We start from the raw sequence: 18,858 nt of genomic DNA on the forward strand, positions 1-18,858 counted from the left end.
CTCACACTCAACACCTCAGCCTCACCCTCACTCACCCTCACCCTCAACCCCTCATGCCATTTTTAAGGGTAACTTGGAGTAGACAGTTCAAGTCGAATTACAGTAAAGGAGAAAATGGCGTCTGGAAACGTTATGTTTTTTTAACAAAACTCCTATAGTTTACATACCATGCCGTACACACACACCAACATCAATCCCAGCATTTAAAATTACCCACAGACACATTCAAGGGCCGCATCCTCAGCAATGCTCACGATTTTCATATTAAAAATAACAACACAACTTTGATGGCAAATATTGTATCCAGCCTCTGACCCATTCAGTAACATACATCAGCTCATAACATTTCGCCACACCTGTCTCTACATTTATGTATTGGCAAACAAAATCATCGACCATCTTTCTCATTCTCCCACTGTATTTCAACGGTGACACTGACACATTAATGGAGGCATCTGCAGCAATGTTCTGTATTTTCATACTAAACATAAACGCCACAACTTTGAGCCTGTATATTACAAGACTTACATTAAGGGACGCATCCGCAGCTAAGTTCTGTATTTACAACACGTACACACACAGCAAAAAATATCCTAGCATTTAAAACTACCCACAGACACATTTAAGGGCCACTTACGCAGCAATGTTCACGATTTTCATAATAAAACCAAGAACACAACTTTTATGGCAAATATTGCATCCGGCCTCTGACCCATTCAGCACCATGTATCAGCTCATAACATTTCGCCACACCTGTCTTTACATTTCTGTATTGCCAAACAAAATCATCGACCATCTTTCTCATTCACCCACTGTATTTTAACGTTGCCACACACACATTAATGGACGCATCCGCAGCAATGTTCAGTATTTTCATACTAAACATAAACGCCACAACTTTGAGCCTGTATACTACAAGAGTTGTATGTTTAAAAGTGAAACTTTGTATACTTTGGAAGCTTTATATATGCCATTTTTAAGGCTAACTTCGAGCAGACAGTTGAAGTCCAATTACACTAACGTAAAAAAAAAAAAAAGGCTCTTTGCTTTGTCAGTTCCGAGAGAACTCTTATGTGCGCTTAAGGGAGTTGCCCAGGGAAGTCTACTGACGCGCCAATGTCGAAACTCCATCTGCATACACATTCAAACATTCACACTTCCAAGTCGCGCACATCAGCTAGTGTGACTTTTCCTTGGGGCAAGGGAAGGACTAAAAGCTTTGATCCTTTCTTAAACCAAAAAAAAAAAAAGATTCTTGCATCGTTACCCCCTATTTAAGCAGAGGGACGGGTCACTTTAAGTCATACTCTGTTTTTACCTGCGAGGACAGAACTTGGACTTACAGAACGACGCTGTACTTGCTGCTATCGACCAACAGCCACTGAAAAATTACGCCATTCTATCTTAGAACGTAAGAGCATGGAACTTTTATTTCTATACATCTAAGGGACAGTATTGATAAATTTACTTGCGTTTATTAGAACGGTTACTATATCAACATTGCACCTGTGTTAAATTATTGTGCGACATGTTCGTTGGCAAATCTACATTTTCTATGGTAATACTTAGCAAAGGACTACGTAATTTCTCAAGCAGGTCATACCTTTGTTTAAACCAACCGATACATATTCTTTATTTTTTATCGTTATATCTTGTTGGTTATTCGTACGCTTTCAACATTTCCTTGATAGGGGGAAAGAAACTGCGCACCAACATATATCATGTAAGTACAGCCAACTGTTCACACCTTCTTTTTACGTCGGTTTCTATTACCTTTTCACGCACACACGGTTAAGAACACATACTATATAACACGCACGGCGAATTGAGTGCAACCACAACAGAACACTCCTTACGATTTTAGTCACAGCTTCACAGCAATACAGTAAACAGGATGATCGGACTGAACAGTGAACAGAGCTGCAGCTTACACTACTCACACACACCTTGTCATATTATCTTTCAATATTACACGCATACCGCTTGCATTCTCAGATTAAATGTAACACAGTAACCAGTGCAAGTTACAAGATGACACATCCACACCCTTTTTTTACATCTCTTAGTATTAACTTTTCACGCACACACTGTTAAGAACACATACTATATCACACGCACGCCGAATTGAGTGCGACCACAACAGAACACTCATTACGCTTTCATTGACAGCTTCACAGCAAGACAGTAAACAGGACGATCGGACTCAAGAGTGAACAGAGCTGCATCTTACACTAATCACACACACCCTGTCACATTAGGCAAAACACTGACTGCCACCCTTATACAGCACGTGCGACTCCAACGCAATCTAAGATCATAGCACTTCGCCACTACAGCACCAAACTTTCAGTCACAACTTCTAATTGCACATTTATTTGCACGCAAACAGGCTACACTTTACAACATTCACGCGGAATGCATTCATTCGCATCTTTACTTGCACACAGTAAGTAATCCAAGTTACAAGCTGACACACGAAAACAGCCGCTCGTACAACTACTAGTATTACCTTTTCACAAACACACATCCAATAACACATTAGCCAGGATTAGCTGCCTACAAAAATAAACACTTGACTTTACACTTACTACACTATTCACAGGCACATTGTAACATTAGGGGGAATAGTACAGCCATAAACCGTTCGCAACACTTCGCCACACCACAACAAACTTTTCATACACACATTCCACGATCAAGGGGACTTTCACACACACCCTCTATTACATGGCTACTCACAATCTTTCTCTCAGGGGCCAAATTTACTGTTTAGTTTGTGTCCAAGGACCGCATCGGTGGGGGCAGGGTCAGTGGGTAAGGGTCGGGGCTACAGCAACAACATAAAACTGACCATGAGGTTAATCACAGGACCCTGCAGCCGAAGGCTTCGTCCACTGAGCCCTCCCGGCATACACATAATTTTCTAGCTCTCTTTCTCTCTCGGTCTCCCTCCCTCTCTATAGCACACTAATCACACACACCCTGTCACATTAGGCAAAACACTGACTGCCACCCTTATACAGCACGTGCGACTCCTACGCAATCTAAGATCATAGCACTTCGCCACTACAGCACCAGACTTTCAGTCAGAACTTCTAATTGCACATTTATTTGCACGCAAACAGGCAACACTTTACAACATTCACGCGGAATGCATTCATTCGCAGCTTTACTGGCACACAGTTAGTAATCCAAGTTACAAGCTGACACACGAAAACAGCCGCTCGTACAACTACTAGTATTACATTTTCACAAACACACATCCAATAACACATTAGCCAGGATTAGCTGCCTACAAAAATAAACACTTGACCTTACACTTGCTACACTATTCACAGGCACATTGTAACATTAGGGGGAATAGTACAGCCATAATCCGTTCGCAACACTTCCCCACACCACAACAAACTTTTCATACACACAATCCACGATCAAGGGGACTTTCGCACACACCCTCTATTACATGGCTACTCACAATCTTTCTCTCAGGGGCCAAATTTACTGTTTAGTTTGTGTCCAAGGACCGCATCGGTGGGGGCAGGGTCAGTGGGTAAGGGTCGGGGCTACAGCAACAACATAAAACTGACCATGAGGTTAATCACAGGACCCTGCAGCCGAAGGCTTCCTCCACTGTGCCCTCCCGGCATACACATAATTTTCTCGCTCTCTTTCTCTCTCGGTCTCCCTCCCTCTCTATAGCTCTCTCTCCCTCCCTCTAGCTCCCCCTCCCTCTCTCCTGTCTTCCTCTGTCTCACTCTAACTGTGTTCCTCCCTCTGTCTCACTCCCTCTCTCTTCTTCCTCCTCTCTCTCTCTCCCTCTCTCCCTCCCTCTCCGTCTCCCTCCCTATCACTCTGCATCTCACTCCCTTTCTCTTCCTCTCCCTCCATTTCCCTTCCTTTCCCTCACTTTCCCTTCCTCTCTGTCTTTGTACATAACTCTCCATTTGCCTCCCCTTTACTCCCTCTCTGTCTTTCTACATTACTTGCACACTAACTGGGTACACTTTCAATATTACACGCACACCGCATTCATTTTCATATTCAATGCAATACAGTAAGTAATCTAAGTTACAAGATGACACACACACACATTTTTTCGTACGTCTCTCACTATTACCTTTTCACGCACACATTCACTCCCTCTCCATCCCCAACAACAATTCCAGCATTTAAAACTACCCACAGACACATTCAAGTCCCGCATCCGCAGCAATTCTCAACTATTTTCCTAATACAAATAACGACACTACTTTAAGGGGGTCGTTATTTTTGCACCCTCACACACACTCAGCCTCACCCTCACTTACCCGCAACGCCTCACCCTCACTCACCCTCAACACCTCACCCTCACTCACCCTCACCCTCACTCACCCTCAACACCTCACCCTCACCCTCACTTACCCTCACCGCCTCACCCTCAGTCACCCTTAACACCTCACCCTCACTCACCCTCACCCTCACTCACCCTCAACCCCTCACCCTCCCTCACCCTCACCCTCACTCACCCTCAACTCCTCACCCTCACCCACACTCACCCTCACTCACCCTCAATGCCTCACCCTCACTCACCCTCAACACCTCACCCTCACTCACCCTCAACCCCTCGCACTCCCTCACCCTCCATCACCCTCAGCCTCACTCACCCTCACTCACCCTCACCCACCCTCACCCTCATCCTCACTCACCCTCACTCACCCTCAGTCACCCTCACTCACCCTCACTCAACCCCTCACCCTCACTCACCCTCACTCAACCCCTCACTCAACCCCTCACTCTCTCACCCTCAACCCCTCACTCACCCTCAATTTCACTCACCCTCAACCCCTCCCCCACCCTCACTAGCCCTAAACACCTCACCCACACACCCTCAACCCTTCTCCCTCAACTCCTCACTCACCCTCACTCTCACTCAACACTTCAACACCTCAGCCTCACCCTCACCCTCACTCACCCTCAACACCTCACTCACCCTCAACCCCTCATTCTCACTCACCCACACTCACCCTCATCATTACTCACCCTCAACTTCTCACCCTCACTCACCCTCAATCTCTCATCCTAACCTACCCTCACTCACCCTCAACCCCTCACCCTCACTCACCCTCACTCACACTCACCCTCACTCACCCTCACGCTCACTCACCCTCAACACCTCATCCTCACTCACCCTCACCATCACTCACCCTCAAACCGTCACCCTCACTCACCCTCACCCTCACTCACCCTCACTCACCCTCAAACTCTCACCCTCATTCACCCTCAACACCTCACTCACCCTCTCTCACCTCACTCACCCTCACTCACCCTCGCCCACCCTCAACACCTCATCCTCACTCACCCTCACTCACCCTCACTCACCCTCACTTATCCTCACTCACCCTCAACCCCTCACCCTCAACCCCTCACCCTCAACTCTTCACTCACCCTCAACGCCTCACCCTCACTCACCCTCAACCCCTCACCCTCACTCACCCTCACCCACCCTCACCCCCCCCTCACCCACCCTCACTCAACCCCTCACCCTCAATCACCCTCACCCTCACTCACCCTCAATCCCTCACCCTCACTCACCCTCAATACCACTCACCCTCACTCACCCTCAAACCCTTCCCCTCACTCACCCTCACCCTCAACACCTCACCTCACTAACCCTCAACACCTCACCCTCACCCTCACACCCTCAACACTTCACCCTCACTCACCCTCACTCACCCTCAACCCCTCACCCACACTCACCCTCTCTCTCCCTCTCTCTAGCTCCCTCTCCCTCTCTCCTGCCTTCCTCTTTCTCACTCTAACTTTGTTACTCCCTCTGTCTCCCTCCCCCTCTCTCTCCCTCCCTCCATCTCCGTCTCCCTTCCTATCACTCTCCGTCTCACTCCCTTTCCCTTCCTCTCACTCCATTTCCCTTCCTTTCCCTCACTTTCCCTCCCTCTCCCTCACTCTCCATCTCCCTCACTCTCCCTCCCTTTTACTCCCTCTCCATTTCCCTCCCCTTCACTCCCTTTCTGTCTTTGTAAATTACTTGCACACTAACTGGGTACACTTTCAATATTACACGCACACCGCATTCATTCTCAGATTCAATGCAACACAGTAACCAGTCCAAGTTACAAGATAACACACACACACCTTTTTTTACGTCTCTCAGTATTAACTTTTCACGCACACACTCACTCCCTCTCCGTCCCCCTTTTCCTCCCACTCCCTCTCTCTCCCTCTATCCTCTCACCCTGCCTGTGTGCCAGCCGCGGCGCATACACTCACAGCAGCACCAGAGCTCTTAACAGGTCTTTAAAAGACCATTTACATGCTAATGTGGCCTTTACGGGAAAAATTCAAAAAGATATATTCTAACCATTATTTTTTTTTTCTCCTTTCAGATTATTAAAACAACAACAAAAGAAACAGAAGTTAAGGTAAATACTACTTTGCCAGTTAGTTGAAAAATTGTCAAAAGTTCATACCTTACAGTCCCCCAAAAAATTTGTTACTTCACAAACCTTCTTAATTTAAATTTGTTGATAAAAACATTTTAGTATAACTTATAAGATGCAGAGATGCTTGAAAGCAAGTTACCATCAAGGGAATAGCAAATTTAATAGCAAATCACAAGGTAAGCAATGCTTACCAAATAGTGCTTTTGCTGTCTTGCACAATTTATGCAAGCCAGTAACTACTTGGAACTCTAATGATCTGCATTATATAATGGACCGTGGGGACGCTTTATATCTACAAATGCATTCTATTAACAAAGAAACACTTATGCATCCAGATGACCTGCCAAGGTATATAGACCACAATCAAGAGATATATTCACTTTTGCTACGGAACGCTTACTACGGTGATGTCCTTAAACGTTTTGATAAAGCCTACCCAGATATTAGCACAGCATTAAATGTTACTATTAATAAGCACTGTGGTGTTATACTTTGTATGAATGTTTATGTTATAGCTATTTTCAAACATATGCAATCATACTTTGTATTTGATTCACATAGTAGGGACCATGAAGGCATGCCTCATTCAAACGGAACATGTGTTACAATTGCATTTCATTCTTTTGAAGGGCTGATTCAATATGTTATGAAACTAGCATATAACTTTACACATCAGGCTGAGCAATGTGTCCAATTTGAATTAACCTCAATAGATATAAAAGTCATTAAAAGGAAATCATTTACAAAAGCACTTACTGTGCACAAAAAAAATAGTCACCTACCGCAAGAAAGAAAAATTTGGGTACATACTACTGAATGTACTCCTAATCAGACTATAACATCAACAACAATGTCTTCAGATAATTTACTGAATAAAAGTAAGGGAGGGAATAGCAATACTAATCATTTAGCACAATTACCAGGGAATAGTAAATCTATACAGGGAACAAATAAACAGTCTCGGAAAAGAAAAAGGGATTCAAGTACATGTCCAACTAAAGTTGTACAAAGAAAAAAAGTTAATACAGCTGAAGAAGACATTACCAACAGTCAACTAAGTGCTACTGATAATAACAGACCCATATTCACGCAGGGCCAAAGACAGAAACGAGGTAAACAAATCCATACAATCATTCGCAAATTCCACCGTGAAATATTGCATGGGCCAGAGTACATTTGTACTCTTTGCAATCAACTGTGGCATAAACAAACGTTGCAAAATATACGCAGTGTTAGCCAATCCGAAATTTTCAAAAAGTGTAACATTAGTAACAAGAAAACAAATTTTATTTGTAAGACTTGCTATTATTACATTCGCAAAAACAAAATACCACCATGTTCTATTGTAAATGGCATGGGGTTCCCAAATGTACCAGTTGAATTAGAATTATATGATTTAGAAGAAAGATTAGTTTCACCTAGGATACCATTCTTACAAATTCGGAGTCTGCCACGCGGTTTTCAAAAATCATTATCAGGTGCAGTAGTTAATGTACCTGCAGATGTTATGACAACTGTTACCATTTTACCAAGGCAAATTAATGACGCCATGACAATCCCAGTGAAATTAAAAAGGAAATTAATCTATAAATCATATACACATTATGAGAATATTAGACCAAATACAGTAAAAAAGGCAGCTACATGGCTAGCTAAAAATAGTACAATGTTTAATGAATATGGTGTTACGATTAACCCTGACTGGGAGTATATACCTCCAGAAATAGAATCTCACAATGAGACTTCTGAGACAAACAATTCATCTGATAGTTCAGACAACATAGAAGCTGGGAATTTGGATACTATGTTAACAAATGAAACTATTACTAGTAATTCGCTGAATGTGTTAAGTTTCGCTCCAGCTGAACATAACACGCCAAGAGGTTTATATGAGGATAAAGATTCTGAGTTTTTGGCTTTCCCTACTATTTTTTGTGGTGAACGAAGGCCTAACAATAAGGAAAGACACATACTGGTACATTATAGTACTATTTGCCAAGCAGAGTTAAGGAGTTATGATAGAAGAGTCGCTAAATCTATTACTAATGTGTTTTTTAAACTGAAGAAATTACATATTAAGCAGATCCATGGTAAAATCAACATTTCCATCAGAAAACATTTTACAGATGGGAATAAAATAACTGCTAAAGACATTAAATGTAATATTGCCAATGTTTTACAGTTTAATGAGGGTTACAAAGTATTAAAAACTATACGCAGTTCACCTCCATATTGGGAAGGTTGCAAAAAAGATATTTTTGCAATGATAAGGCAACTTGGCATACCCACTTTCTTTTTGACTTTATCTGCTGCTGAAACAAAATGGCACCATTTAATAAATATACTATTGAGAGTTAGAAACTTAAAGGAATGTACAGAGGAAGAATTCTTAAACATGTCTTGGGAAACTAAAAGTAAATTAATACAAGAAGATCCAATAACATGTGCAAGACAGTTTGACTATCAAGTTAGGAAATTCTTTAATTGTGTTTTGCTGAATGGCACTAATCCAATTGGGGAAATAGTAGACTACTTTTACAGAGTCGAATTCCAACAAAGAGGTTCTCCACATATACATGCATTACTCTGGGTAAACAAAGCACCATTGTATGGTGTTTCACCAGTGGAAGAAGTCAATAGCTTTATTGACAAATATATCACTTGTCATAAGTCTGAGAACCCTGTTTTACAACCGTTAATAAATCTACAAAGGCATGGTCACACCAAAAATTGCAGACGTAAACAGCAACGGACATGCAAATATCAATATCCAAAATATCCAATGTCAAGAACGCTCATATTAGAGCCATTAACACTTGAGGAGACAAATAAGCAATGGCAAGATAATATGAAAATAATACATGAAGCTATTAATAATACTACTTTGAATACACTTTCTTTTGAGGAATTTTTAGACTTCATTAAAATGGATGATAAAGAATATATTACTTCAATACAAACTAGCTTACAAAAAACAACTATTTTTTTTAAAAGAACACCAGGCGAATGCTTCATCAATAACTACAATAGTACTCTTTTACAAGCTTGGCGAGCAAACATAGACTTGCAGTTTATACTGGACCCTTATGCTTGTGCAGTCTATATTATCTCATATATCAGTAAATCGCAAAGAGGAATTAGCAAACTTCTAGCGCAAGCTGCTAAAGAGGTAACAAGCAATAGTAATATCAAAGATCAACTTAAACACATAGGAAACAAATTCCTCAACTGCACAGAAATTAGTGCTCAAGAAGCAGCATATCTAATTCTTCAAATACCATTACGGAAAAGCTCACGATCATTTGTATTTATTAATACTAGCCGTCTGAAGAAAAGAACTTATTTAATGCGTGATATCGAAACTATTAATAACTTGCCCGAAAATTCAACTGACATTCAATGTGAAAATATTATTATTAAGTACTGCAAACGGCCACAATCATTAGAGATGTGCACGTTAGCAGACTATGCGGCTAATTTCAACTATGTGAAGAAAAAAACACATGGGAAAGAAATCAATGATTGCGAAGATTTACTTGCAGAACAAAACTTTTACAGCTCAGATGAGGAAGAATTAGAAATAGAATGTAGTGACGGGAATAAAGAACAACAGAAACAGAATTATGATTATGCTTTAAATAAGCGCAGACAAGGGAAAATAATACGCTTTTGCAGATTTAGCAAAAATAATGAACCAGAAGAGTATTATAGAGAAATATTAATGTTGCACTATCCATGGAGGGAAGAACAAAAAATACTAATCAACAAGGAAACTTACTATGATAGGTATCTGGAAGTTAAAACATTTGTTGACACACAACTAAAAATCTATAACAAACAGCATGGCGAACTTACAAACATTATTCATGAACAGTGTCATGAAAATGTAATTTCACCTCCTCTATCACCAACTGTTAATATACAGACAGAAGACCAAAATCCAGAAAATAATAATAGATATGATTTGGCTCTAGATTTAGGAATTAGAACTACAACTGAAGAACAAAGCTCAACTAACGTTATTTTACCCAATGAAAAATACCAACAACTTATGCAAAACTTAACGGAAGAACAACTTAAATTTGTTTACCATCACTTGCATTGGTTTAAAACTACAAGCACTCCATGCTATACTTTTTGCACTGGAGGGGCTGGTGTTGGGAAAAGTTTTGTAATATCTGCACTATATCAAACTTTACTACGCTACTATAACACTAAGGCAGGTGAAAATCCTGATAATGTTTATATCTTACTTACTGCTCCAACAGGAAAGGCTGCCCATAATATTAATGGCAAAACACTGCATAGCACTTTCAAAATACCTGTGTCGCAAAGTTTGACTTATAAACAACTGAGTCATGAACATAGAACTGCTCTACAAATGGAAATGATGCATGTTAGAGTTGTTATTATTGATGAAATTTCAATGGTAGGACACAATATGTTGAATTTTATACATAACAGGCTTCAAGAAATAAAATCATCTAATGAACCATTCGGAGGAATTTCTATTTTAGCCATTGGTGACTTTTACCAATTAAAACCTGTATTTGACAGATACATTTTTCAGGATTCTACACAGATGTATGGTCCTTTAAGTGCTAACTTATGGAAAGAACATTTTAAAATTTTTGAATTAACAAAAATTATGCGCCAAAAAGAAGATCTACAATTTGCTCAATTACTAAATCGATTGAGAGAAGGCAAGCATACTGAAGAAGATATTTCACAAATTAAGCAAAGGGAAATACAACCTGATGAGAGTTTATTAGAAACAATTCCATATATCATGTCAACTAATATAGAAGTTAATGAAATTAACAAAAAGGTTTTAGAAAAACATTGCAAAGATTATCCAGTCTACATAACAGTAGCAAGCGATACCGTCAGTTCTGATTTGTCTGAAAATGTGAAAAAAACTATTCTTAAGCAACTGCCCAAAGATCCACAGAAAACAATGGGCCTTTCACATACATTACACATTGCCTTACAACTTCGTTATGATTTAAGTTGCAATGTGGATGTCAATGATGGTTTAACAAATGGCGCAACTGGTGTGGTACAATTAGTTGAATTGATTAACAATACACCTATTATTGTTTGGTTGTTATTTGACAATCCCAGTATAGGACAAACAACCAGACAACAATATAAACCCTTATTTCATTCACAAATACAAAATACATGGACACCAATACATGCTATAGCTAGACATTTTCAATACACTAAATTTATTACCATTATACGGAAGCAATTTCCTTTACGCCAAGCATCAGCACGCACTATACATCGCACACAAGGTGCAACTCTCGAACCACTTTATATACACTTTAATAACAGCAAGATTCATCATTTGCATTATGTTGCTATTAGCAGGGCAAAATCAATACAAAATGTATATGTACACAATTTTGATGAAGGTAAAATTTTAGTACATCCACAAGTTAATGAGGAAATGCACAGATTAAGGACAGAAATGCCACTTGAAATACATATCCCACAGTTACATACATACAGTGCACATTTCAATATCATTGCACACAATATAAGATCACTACAGAAAATTTTTTCATCTATGGTAGCGGATAGGAATATATTAGAAGCAGACATTATTTGCTTAACTGAGATCAACACTACAAGAAATGCTACAGCTAATGATTTCACAATAGAACAATACCATCACATTATATTTGATAAATTTCATACATACAACACAAACCATGGAATGATTATGTACTACAAAAAATATTTATTTATATTGCCTATTTATGAGACACATGAAGGGATAGACATTTTACATTTTACTCTACAGATTTATAACACGGATTACCTTATTATTATTTTATACAAACCACCCCAAAAAAGTATAACTTCTCTTTTTGATTTTATCACAAATATTACGGATTTTTACCCCACACACAAATTGATTATTATAGGGGATTTCAATGTGGATGTATCTCAACAAAATGCAAACACCAAGCAATTACTTGGATTCTTTGAAACAAAATTACAATGTCAACAACTCATTAACAGTTACACAACTAACTACCAATCCATTTTAGATCATATATATACAAATGACCAACTACACAACTATGGTACTTTAGAATGCTATTACAGTGATCATAAAGCAATATGGGTTTGTATTTAACATGTTATATCACATTTTCTATTTCAGATGATGTCTATTGAAGAAATCATGAACATTAATACCGATGACAACAAACCATATCAGAAACCCATAAGAGTTAATGCCATCAACTGCTCAGGGAAAACTACTTACAAAAATGCTAAACAAGAACAGAAAATTCTATTCCATTTGGCTCTAGCAGATAAAACTGGAACCATAAAATGTACTTGTTATCAAGAAAATTTATATGAGCAAACTAAAAGTAACTGTGGACTACTGATACGCAACTTTATTATCAAAAACAAAACAATTTTAATTTCAAAGCAAACTAAAGTAACCAAATTTCCCGCTATGACAATTGAGGAGGGCCTGATCCAACAAGCAAAGAACATTTTGCACCCGCCTGCACCATCGGCTTCTCCCATCAAGGAAATAAAACGGGCAAGTCTAAAAAGTCTTATGACCGTTTCAGGGACAATAATTGCCGTAAGTATGAACGCAAACATGTCATCATGTTAACTAAAAAAAAAAACATTGGAAATGCAATAGGTCTCGCATTTGAAAAGTTGGACTTATTAGTATTGTAAATGACATATCTTATTTATTTGTTCGTTTTTAAAATTGCAAGTCTAAAAAGTCTTATGACTGTTTCAGGGACAATATGTGCCGGAAGTATGAACGCAAACATGTCATCATGTCTACTAAAAAAATGCATAGTTGGCTTACACACACATTACACCTTTAGTAACTTCACTAACAAGCTCAAAAAAGGTTGCATTATACACTCTTTCACACTATGTAGAAAGTACGAGTTTTGGAAAATATAATATGCCAGTGCTTTGGGGTATACTACAAATACAAGTACTCTCTACAAAGCCATTTTTTGCAATAAATAATGCAATCTGTTAGAAAGGATGTTCATTTGGGTCGTGAAATATAATACATTATATTGCCATTCATACAACGCACTAGTACTATGTGTTTTTACTGTCACTATTTTATACAATGCTTATTTTTTGTTTAGGAAGAGGACGCAAAGACTGTGTTTACATCAATGCCTCACCCTCAGTCACCCTCACTCACCCTCAACACCTCACCCTCACTCACCCTCAACACCTCACCCTCAACACTTCACCCTCAACGCCTCACTCACCCTCAATCTCACTCACCCTCAATCACCCTCAACACCTCCCCCTCACTCACCCTCACTCACCCTCACTAGCCCTCAACATCTCCCCCTCAAAAACTCAACCCTTCTCCCTCAACTCCTCACTCACCCTCACTCTCACTCAACACCTCAACACCTCAGCCTCACCCTCACCCTCACCCTCACTCACCCTCAACCCCTCACCCTCCCTCACCCTCAATCCCTCACCCTCACTCACCCACACTCACCCTCATCCTTACTCACCCTCAACTTCTCACCCTCACTCAACCTCAATCTCTCACACTCAACCTCAATCTCTCACCCTCACCCTCACTCACTCTCACTCACCCTCAACCCCTCACCCTCACTCACCCTCACTCACCCTCACTCACACTCACCCTCACGTAACACCTCATCCTCACTCACCCTCACTCACCCTCAACCCCTCACCCTCACTCACCCTCAACCCCTCACCCTCAATCACTCACCCTCACCCTCACCCTCACTCATGTCATCATGTCTACTAAAGAAATGCATAGTTGGCTTACACACACATTACACCTTTAGTAACTTCACTAACAAGCTCAAAAAACATAGCATTATACACTCTTTCACACTATGTAGAAAGTACGAGTTTTGAAAACTATAATATGCCAGTGCTTTGGTGTATACTACAAATACAAGTACTCTCTACAAAGCCATTTTTAGCAATAAATAATGCTATCTTTTAGAAAGGATGTTCATTTGGGTCGTTAAATATAATACATTATATTGCCATTCATACAACGCACTAGTAATATGTGTTTTTACAGTCACTATTTTATACAATGCTTACTTTTTGTTTAGGAAGAGGACGCAAACACTGTGTTTACCTCAATGCCTCACCCTCAGTCACCCTCACTCACCCTCAACCCCTCACCCTCACTCACCCTCAACACCTCACCCTCAAGACTTCACCCTCAACGCCTCACTCACCCTCAATCTCACTCACCCTCAATCACACTCAACCCCTCCCCCTCACTCACCCTCACTCACCCTCACTAGCCCTCAACACCTCACCCTCAAAAACTCAACCCTTCTCCCTCAACTCCTCACTCACCCTCACTCTCACTCAACACCTCAACACCTCAGCCTCACCCTCACCCTCACCCTCACTCACCCTCAACCCCTCACCCTCACTCACCCTCAATCCCTCACCCTCACTCACCCACACTCACCCTCATCCTTACTCACCCTCAACTTCTCACCCTCACTCACCCTCAATCTCTCACCCTCACCCTCACTCACCCTCACTCACCCTCAACCCCTCACCCTCACTCACCCTCACTCACACTCACCCTCACGTAACACCTCATCCTCACTCACCCTCACTCACCCTCAACACCTCACCCTCACTCACCCTCACCCTCACTCACCCTCAACCCCTCACCCTCAATCACTCACCCTCACCCTCACTCATGTCATCATGTCTACTAAAAAAATGCATAGTTGCCTTACACACACATTACACCTTTAGTAACTTCACTAACAAGCTCAAAAAACATAGCATTATACACTCTTTCACACTATGTAGAAAGTACGAGTTTTGAAAACTATAATATGCCAGTGCTTTGGTGTATACTACAAATACAAGTACTCTCTACAAAGCCATTTTTAGCAATAAATAATGCAATCTTTTAGAAAGGATGTTCATTTGGGTCATTAAATATAATACATTATATTGCCATTCATACAACGCACTAGTACTATGTGTTTTTACAGTCACTATTTTCTACAATGCTTACTTTTTGGTTAGGAAGAGGACGCAAACAAAAATGTGTTTACCTCAATGCCTCACCCTCAGTCACCCTCACTCACCCTCAACACCTCACCCTCACTCACCCTCAACACCTCACCCTCAACACCTCACCCTCAACACTTCACCCTCAACGCCTCACTCACCCTCAATCTCACTCACCCTCAATCACCCTCAACCCCTCCCCCTCACTCACCCTCACTCACCCTCACTAGCCCTCAACACCTCACCCTCAAAAACTCAACCCTTCTCCCTCAACTCCTCACTCAACACCTCAGCCTCACCCTCAACCCCTCACCCTCACTCACCCTCAATCCCTCACCCTCACTCACCCACACTCACCCTCATCCTTACTCACCCTCAACTTCTCACCCTCACTCACCTTCAATCTCTCACCCTCACCCTCACTCACCCTCACCCTCACTCACCCTCACTCACCCTCACTTACACTCACCCTCACCCTCACGTAACACCTCATCCTCACTCACCCTCACTCCCCATCAACTCCTCACCCTCACTCACCCTCAACACCTCACCCTTAATAACTCACCCTCACCCTCACCCTCACTCATGTCATCATGTCTACTAAAAAAATGCATAGTTGGCTTACACACACATTACACCTTTAGTAACTTCACTAACAAGCTCAAAAAACATAGAATTATACACTCTTTCACACTATGTAGGAAGTACGTGTTTTGAAAACTATAATATGCCAGTGCTTTGGTGTATACTACAAATACAAGTACTCTCTACAAAGCCATTTTTAGCAATAAACAATGCAATCTTTTAGAAAGGATGTTCATTTGGGTCGTTAAATATGATACATTATATTGCCATTCATACAACGCACTAGTACTATGTGTTTTTACAGTCACTATTTAATAGAATGCTTACTTTTTGTGTAGGAAGAGGACGCAAAGACTGTGTTTATCAATGGGCAAGATACCCCACTCAAATCGATTACAATAAAAGATGCAACAGATGATATAAAAGTGACACTGTGGAGAGAAGCATCACTATTTAAAATACATCTTGGCAAATATGTCACCCTGACTCACGTCACTGTACATGAATTCAATTGCCAAAAAATATTGAATACAACGCGCCATAGCAAAATGGAGGTAAGCACAACAAACAAAACATTTTGGGAATATCTCTTTCTGCCACTCTTGGACTTTCACCCACTCTTGCCCTTTCACCCACTCTGGCCCTTGCACCCACTCTGGCCCTTTTACCCACTCTGGCCCTTTCACCCACTCAGGACCTTTCACCCACTCAGGACCTTTCACCCACTCGGGACCTTTCACCCACTCGGGACCTTTCACCCACTCGGGACCTTTCACCCACTCGGGACCTTTCACCCACTCTGTGCCTTTCAACAACTCTGGCCCTTTCACCCACTCTAGGCCTATCACCCACTCTAGACTTATCACCCACTCTGGACCTATCACCCACTCTGGACCTATCACCCACTCAAGCCCTATCAACAACTGGGAGCCTTTCACCTACTCAGTCCATTTCACCCAATGTGTCCCTTTCACCCACTCTGTCCCTTTCACCCACTATAGGCCTTACACAAAACATAAAGTATACAAATGTACAAACTAATTGTTGCTTTTGTTTTCTCTCAACAGGTAACAGCCCCACCAGAGGAAAAGATAGACATTCAAATTTATGGCGTCGAAAGCACCACAGATGAAACTAGTATTATCACAATAAGGGTGACAAACACAGACGAATATCAATCTATGCCCATCGAAAACGAGATCTTAATTAAATGGTTTATGTTAGATGAGGAAGTTGACAACATCGGGGATGCCCTTGTCCATTTTTTGCCACAAACTTTTGAAGTGGTCTTTTGTAATGGCAAAATCATAAATATTCTTAAAGAAAAAGACGATGACATATGTTCTGACTAAAATTCGCATGTTGCCAGGATATCTTATTTTTGTACAAAGTTAAACAATAAATATTTGTGTTTTTTTCAAAAATAAAAAGGTGTGGAATACAAATTTTCAACTTCTATGGTCATTTTTTCACTACAGAAGGGCAATTATAACTAATACACTCAATTAATACAACATAGTCACACCCACATACAACATTCAGCCAATCCATCTCACATTAAAAAACATGTACAAAATACACATACTTTGTAGCTTGCACGCACTACAGTAGTATGTATGAATGAGACTGTTGGTGTGCTAAATACGCCTGTGCTGGTGCAGAGTTATGCTGTGTTGTTGCTCAATGTTACTGTGGGGGTGCTGAATGATAAGGTGGTATTGCTGCGTGTTGCATTGGTGGACATCACAAATTAAGTTGTTGGGAGAAGTGCAACTGTTGTGGTGCTGAGTTATGCTGTGGTGGTAATAGTTGAACACTAACACAGCACCACTCATCATCAACACAGAACAACACATCACAACAACAGCATTACTAAGCACCACACTAACATCACTCAGCAACACACCAACATCACTCTACACCACCACAACAGCATCATTCAACAACAACAACATACAAAAACACAAACACACATTACATTAAAATACAAATTCACACATGCAAAACACTCACATATGCCAATGACACCCTCACTCACACTCACTCACCCTCAACTCCTCACCCACCCTCAATTACACTCACTCACCCTCAACACCTCACCCTCACTCACCCTCAACACCTCACCCTCACCCACTCACCATCAACACCTCACCCTCACTCACCCTCACTCACCCTCAACACCGCACCCTCAACCCCTCACTCACCCTCACTCTCAACACCTCACCCTCACTCACCCTCAACGCCTCACCCTCACTCACCCTCAGCCCCTCACTCACCTTCAGCCCCTCACCCTCACCCTCAATCACCCTCATCCTCACTCACCCTCAACACCTCACCCTCACTCACCCTCAACACATCAACCTCAATCACCCTCAACCTCACTCACCCTCAACACACTATCACACTAAAACAACACACAAACACTTACAACCACAGCACCACTCCATTCACCCTCAACACCTCACCCTTAACCCCTCACTCACCCTCACTCTCACTCATCCTCAATAACCCAGAACACCTCAACCACACTCAACCTCAACTCCTCAATAACCCTCAGCCCCTCACCCTCACCCTCACTCACCCTCAACACCTCACCCTCAATCACACTCAACACCTCACCCTCACTCAGCCTCACTCATCCTCACTCACCCTCACTCATCCTCAACACACTATCACACTAAAACCACACACAAACACTTACCACCACAGCAACACTTCACTCACCCTCAACACCTCACCCTTAACTCCTCACTCACCCTCACTCTTACTCATCCTC

At 41.3% G+C, this 18,858-nt stretch overlaps 1 protein-coding gene across 1 annotated transcript; it reads left to right on the forward strand.

Moving 5' to 3' along the window:
* The first annotated feature begins 1,664 nt into the window (after window positions 1-1,664).
* On the forward strand, window positions 1,665-17,434 carry LOC147663141 (uncharacterized). The gene is made up of 5 exons (XM_086950641.1): window positions 1,665-1,723; window positions 6,384-6,419; window positions 12,619-13,056; window positions 16,421-16,636; window positions 17,150-17,434. Exons 3-5 carry the CDS (start codon window positions 12,619-12,621, stop codon window positions 17,432-17,434), a joined length of 939 nt encoding a protein of 312 aa, XP_086806767.1. The 5' UTR covers window positions 1,665-1,723; window positions 6,384-6,419.
* The last annotated feature ends 1,424 nt before the right edge of the window (window positions 17,435-18,858 follow it).

This window comes from Lissotriton vulgaris, unplaced genomic scaffold (assembly GCF_964263255.1).
Source record: "Lissotriton vulgaris unplaced genomic scaffold, aLisVul1.2 SCAFFOLD_562, whole genome shotgun sequence".
In the NCBI taxonomy this organism is placed as follows: Eukaryota; Metazoa; Chordata; class Amphibia; order Caudata; family Salamandridae; genus Lissotriton; species Lissotriton vulgaris.

What these genes read in the sequence shown, in the direction of transcription:
- LOC147663141 (XM_086950641.1), top strand. Translation starts at nt 12,619, where the DNA reads ATGATGTCTATTGAAGAAATCATGAACATTAATACCGATGACAACAAA. An exon ending in TTTCAGGGACAATAATTGCC is followed by an intron (nt 13,057 to 16,420) that starts GTAAGTATGAAC and finishes CTTTTTGTGTAG; the next exon opens with GAAGAGGACGCAAAGACTGT. An exon ending in CGCGCCATAGCAAAATGGAG is followed by an intron (nt 16,637 to 17,149) that starts GTAAGCACAACA and finishes TTCTCTCAACAG; the next exon opens with GTAACAGCCCCACCAGAGGA.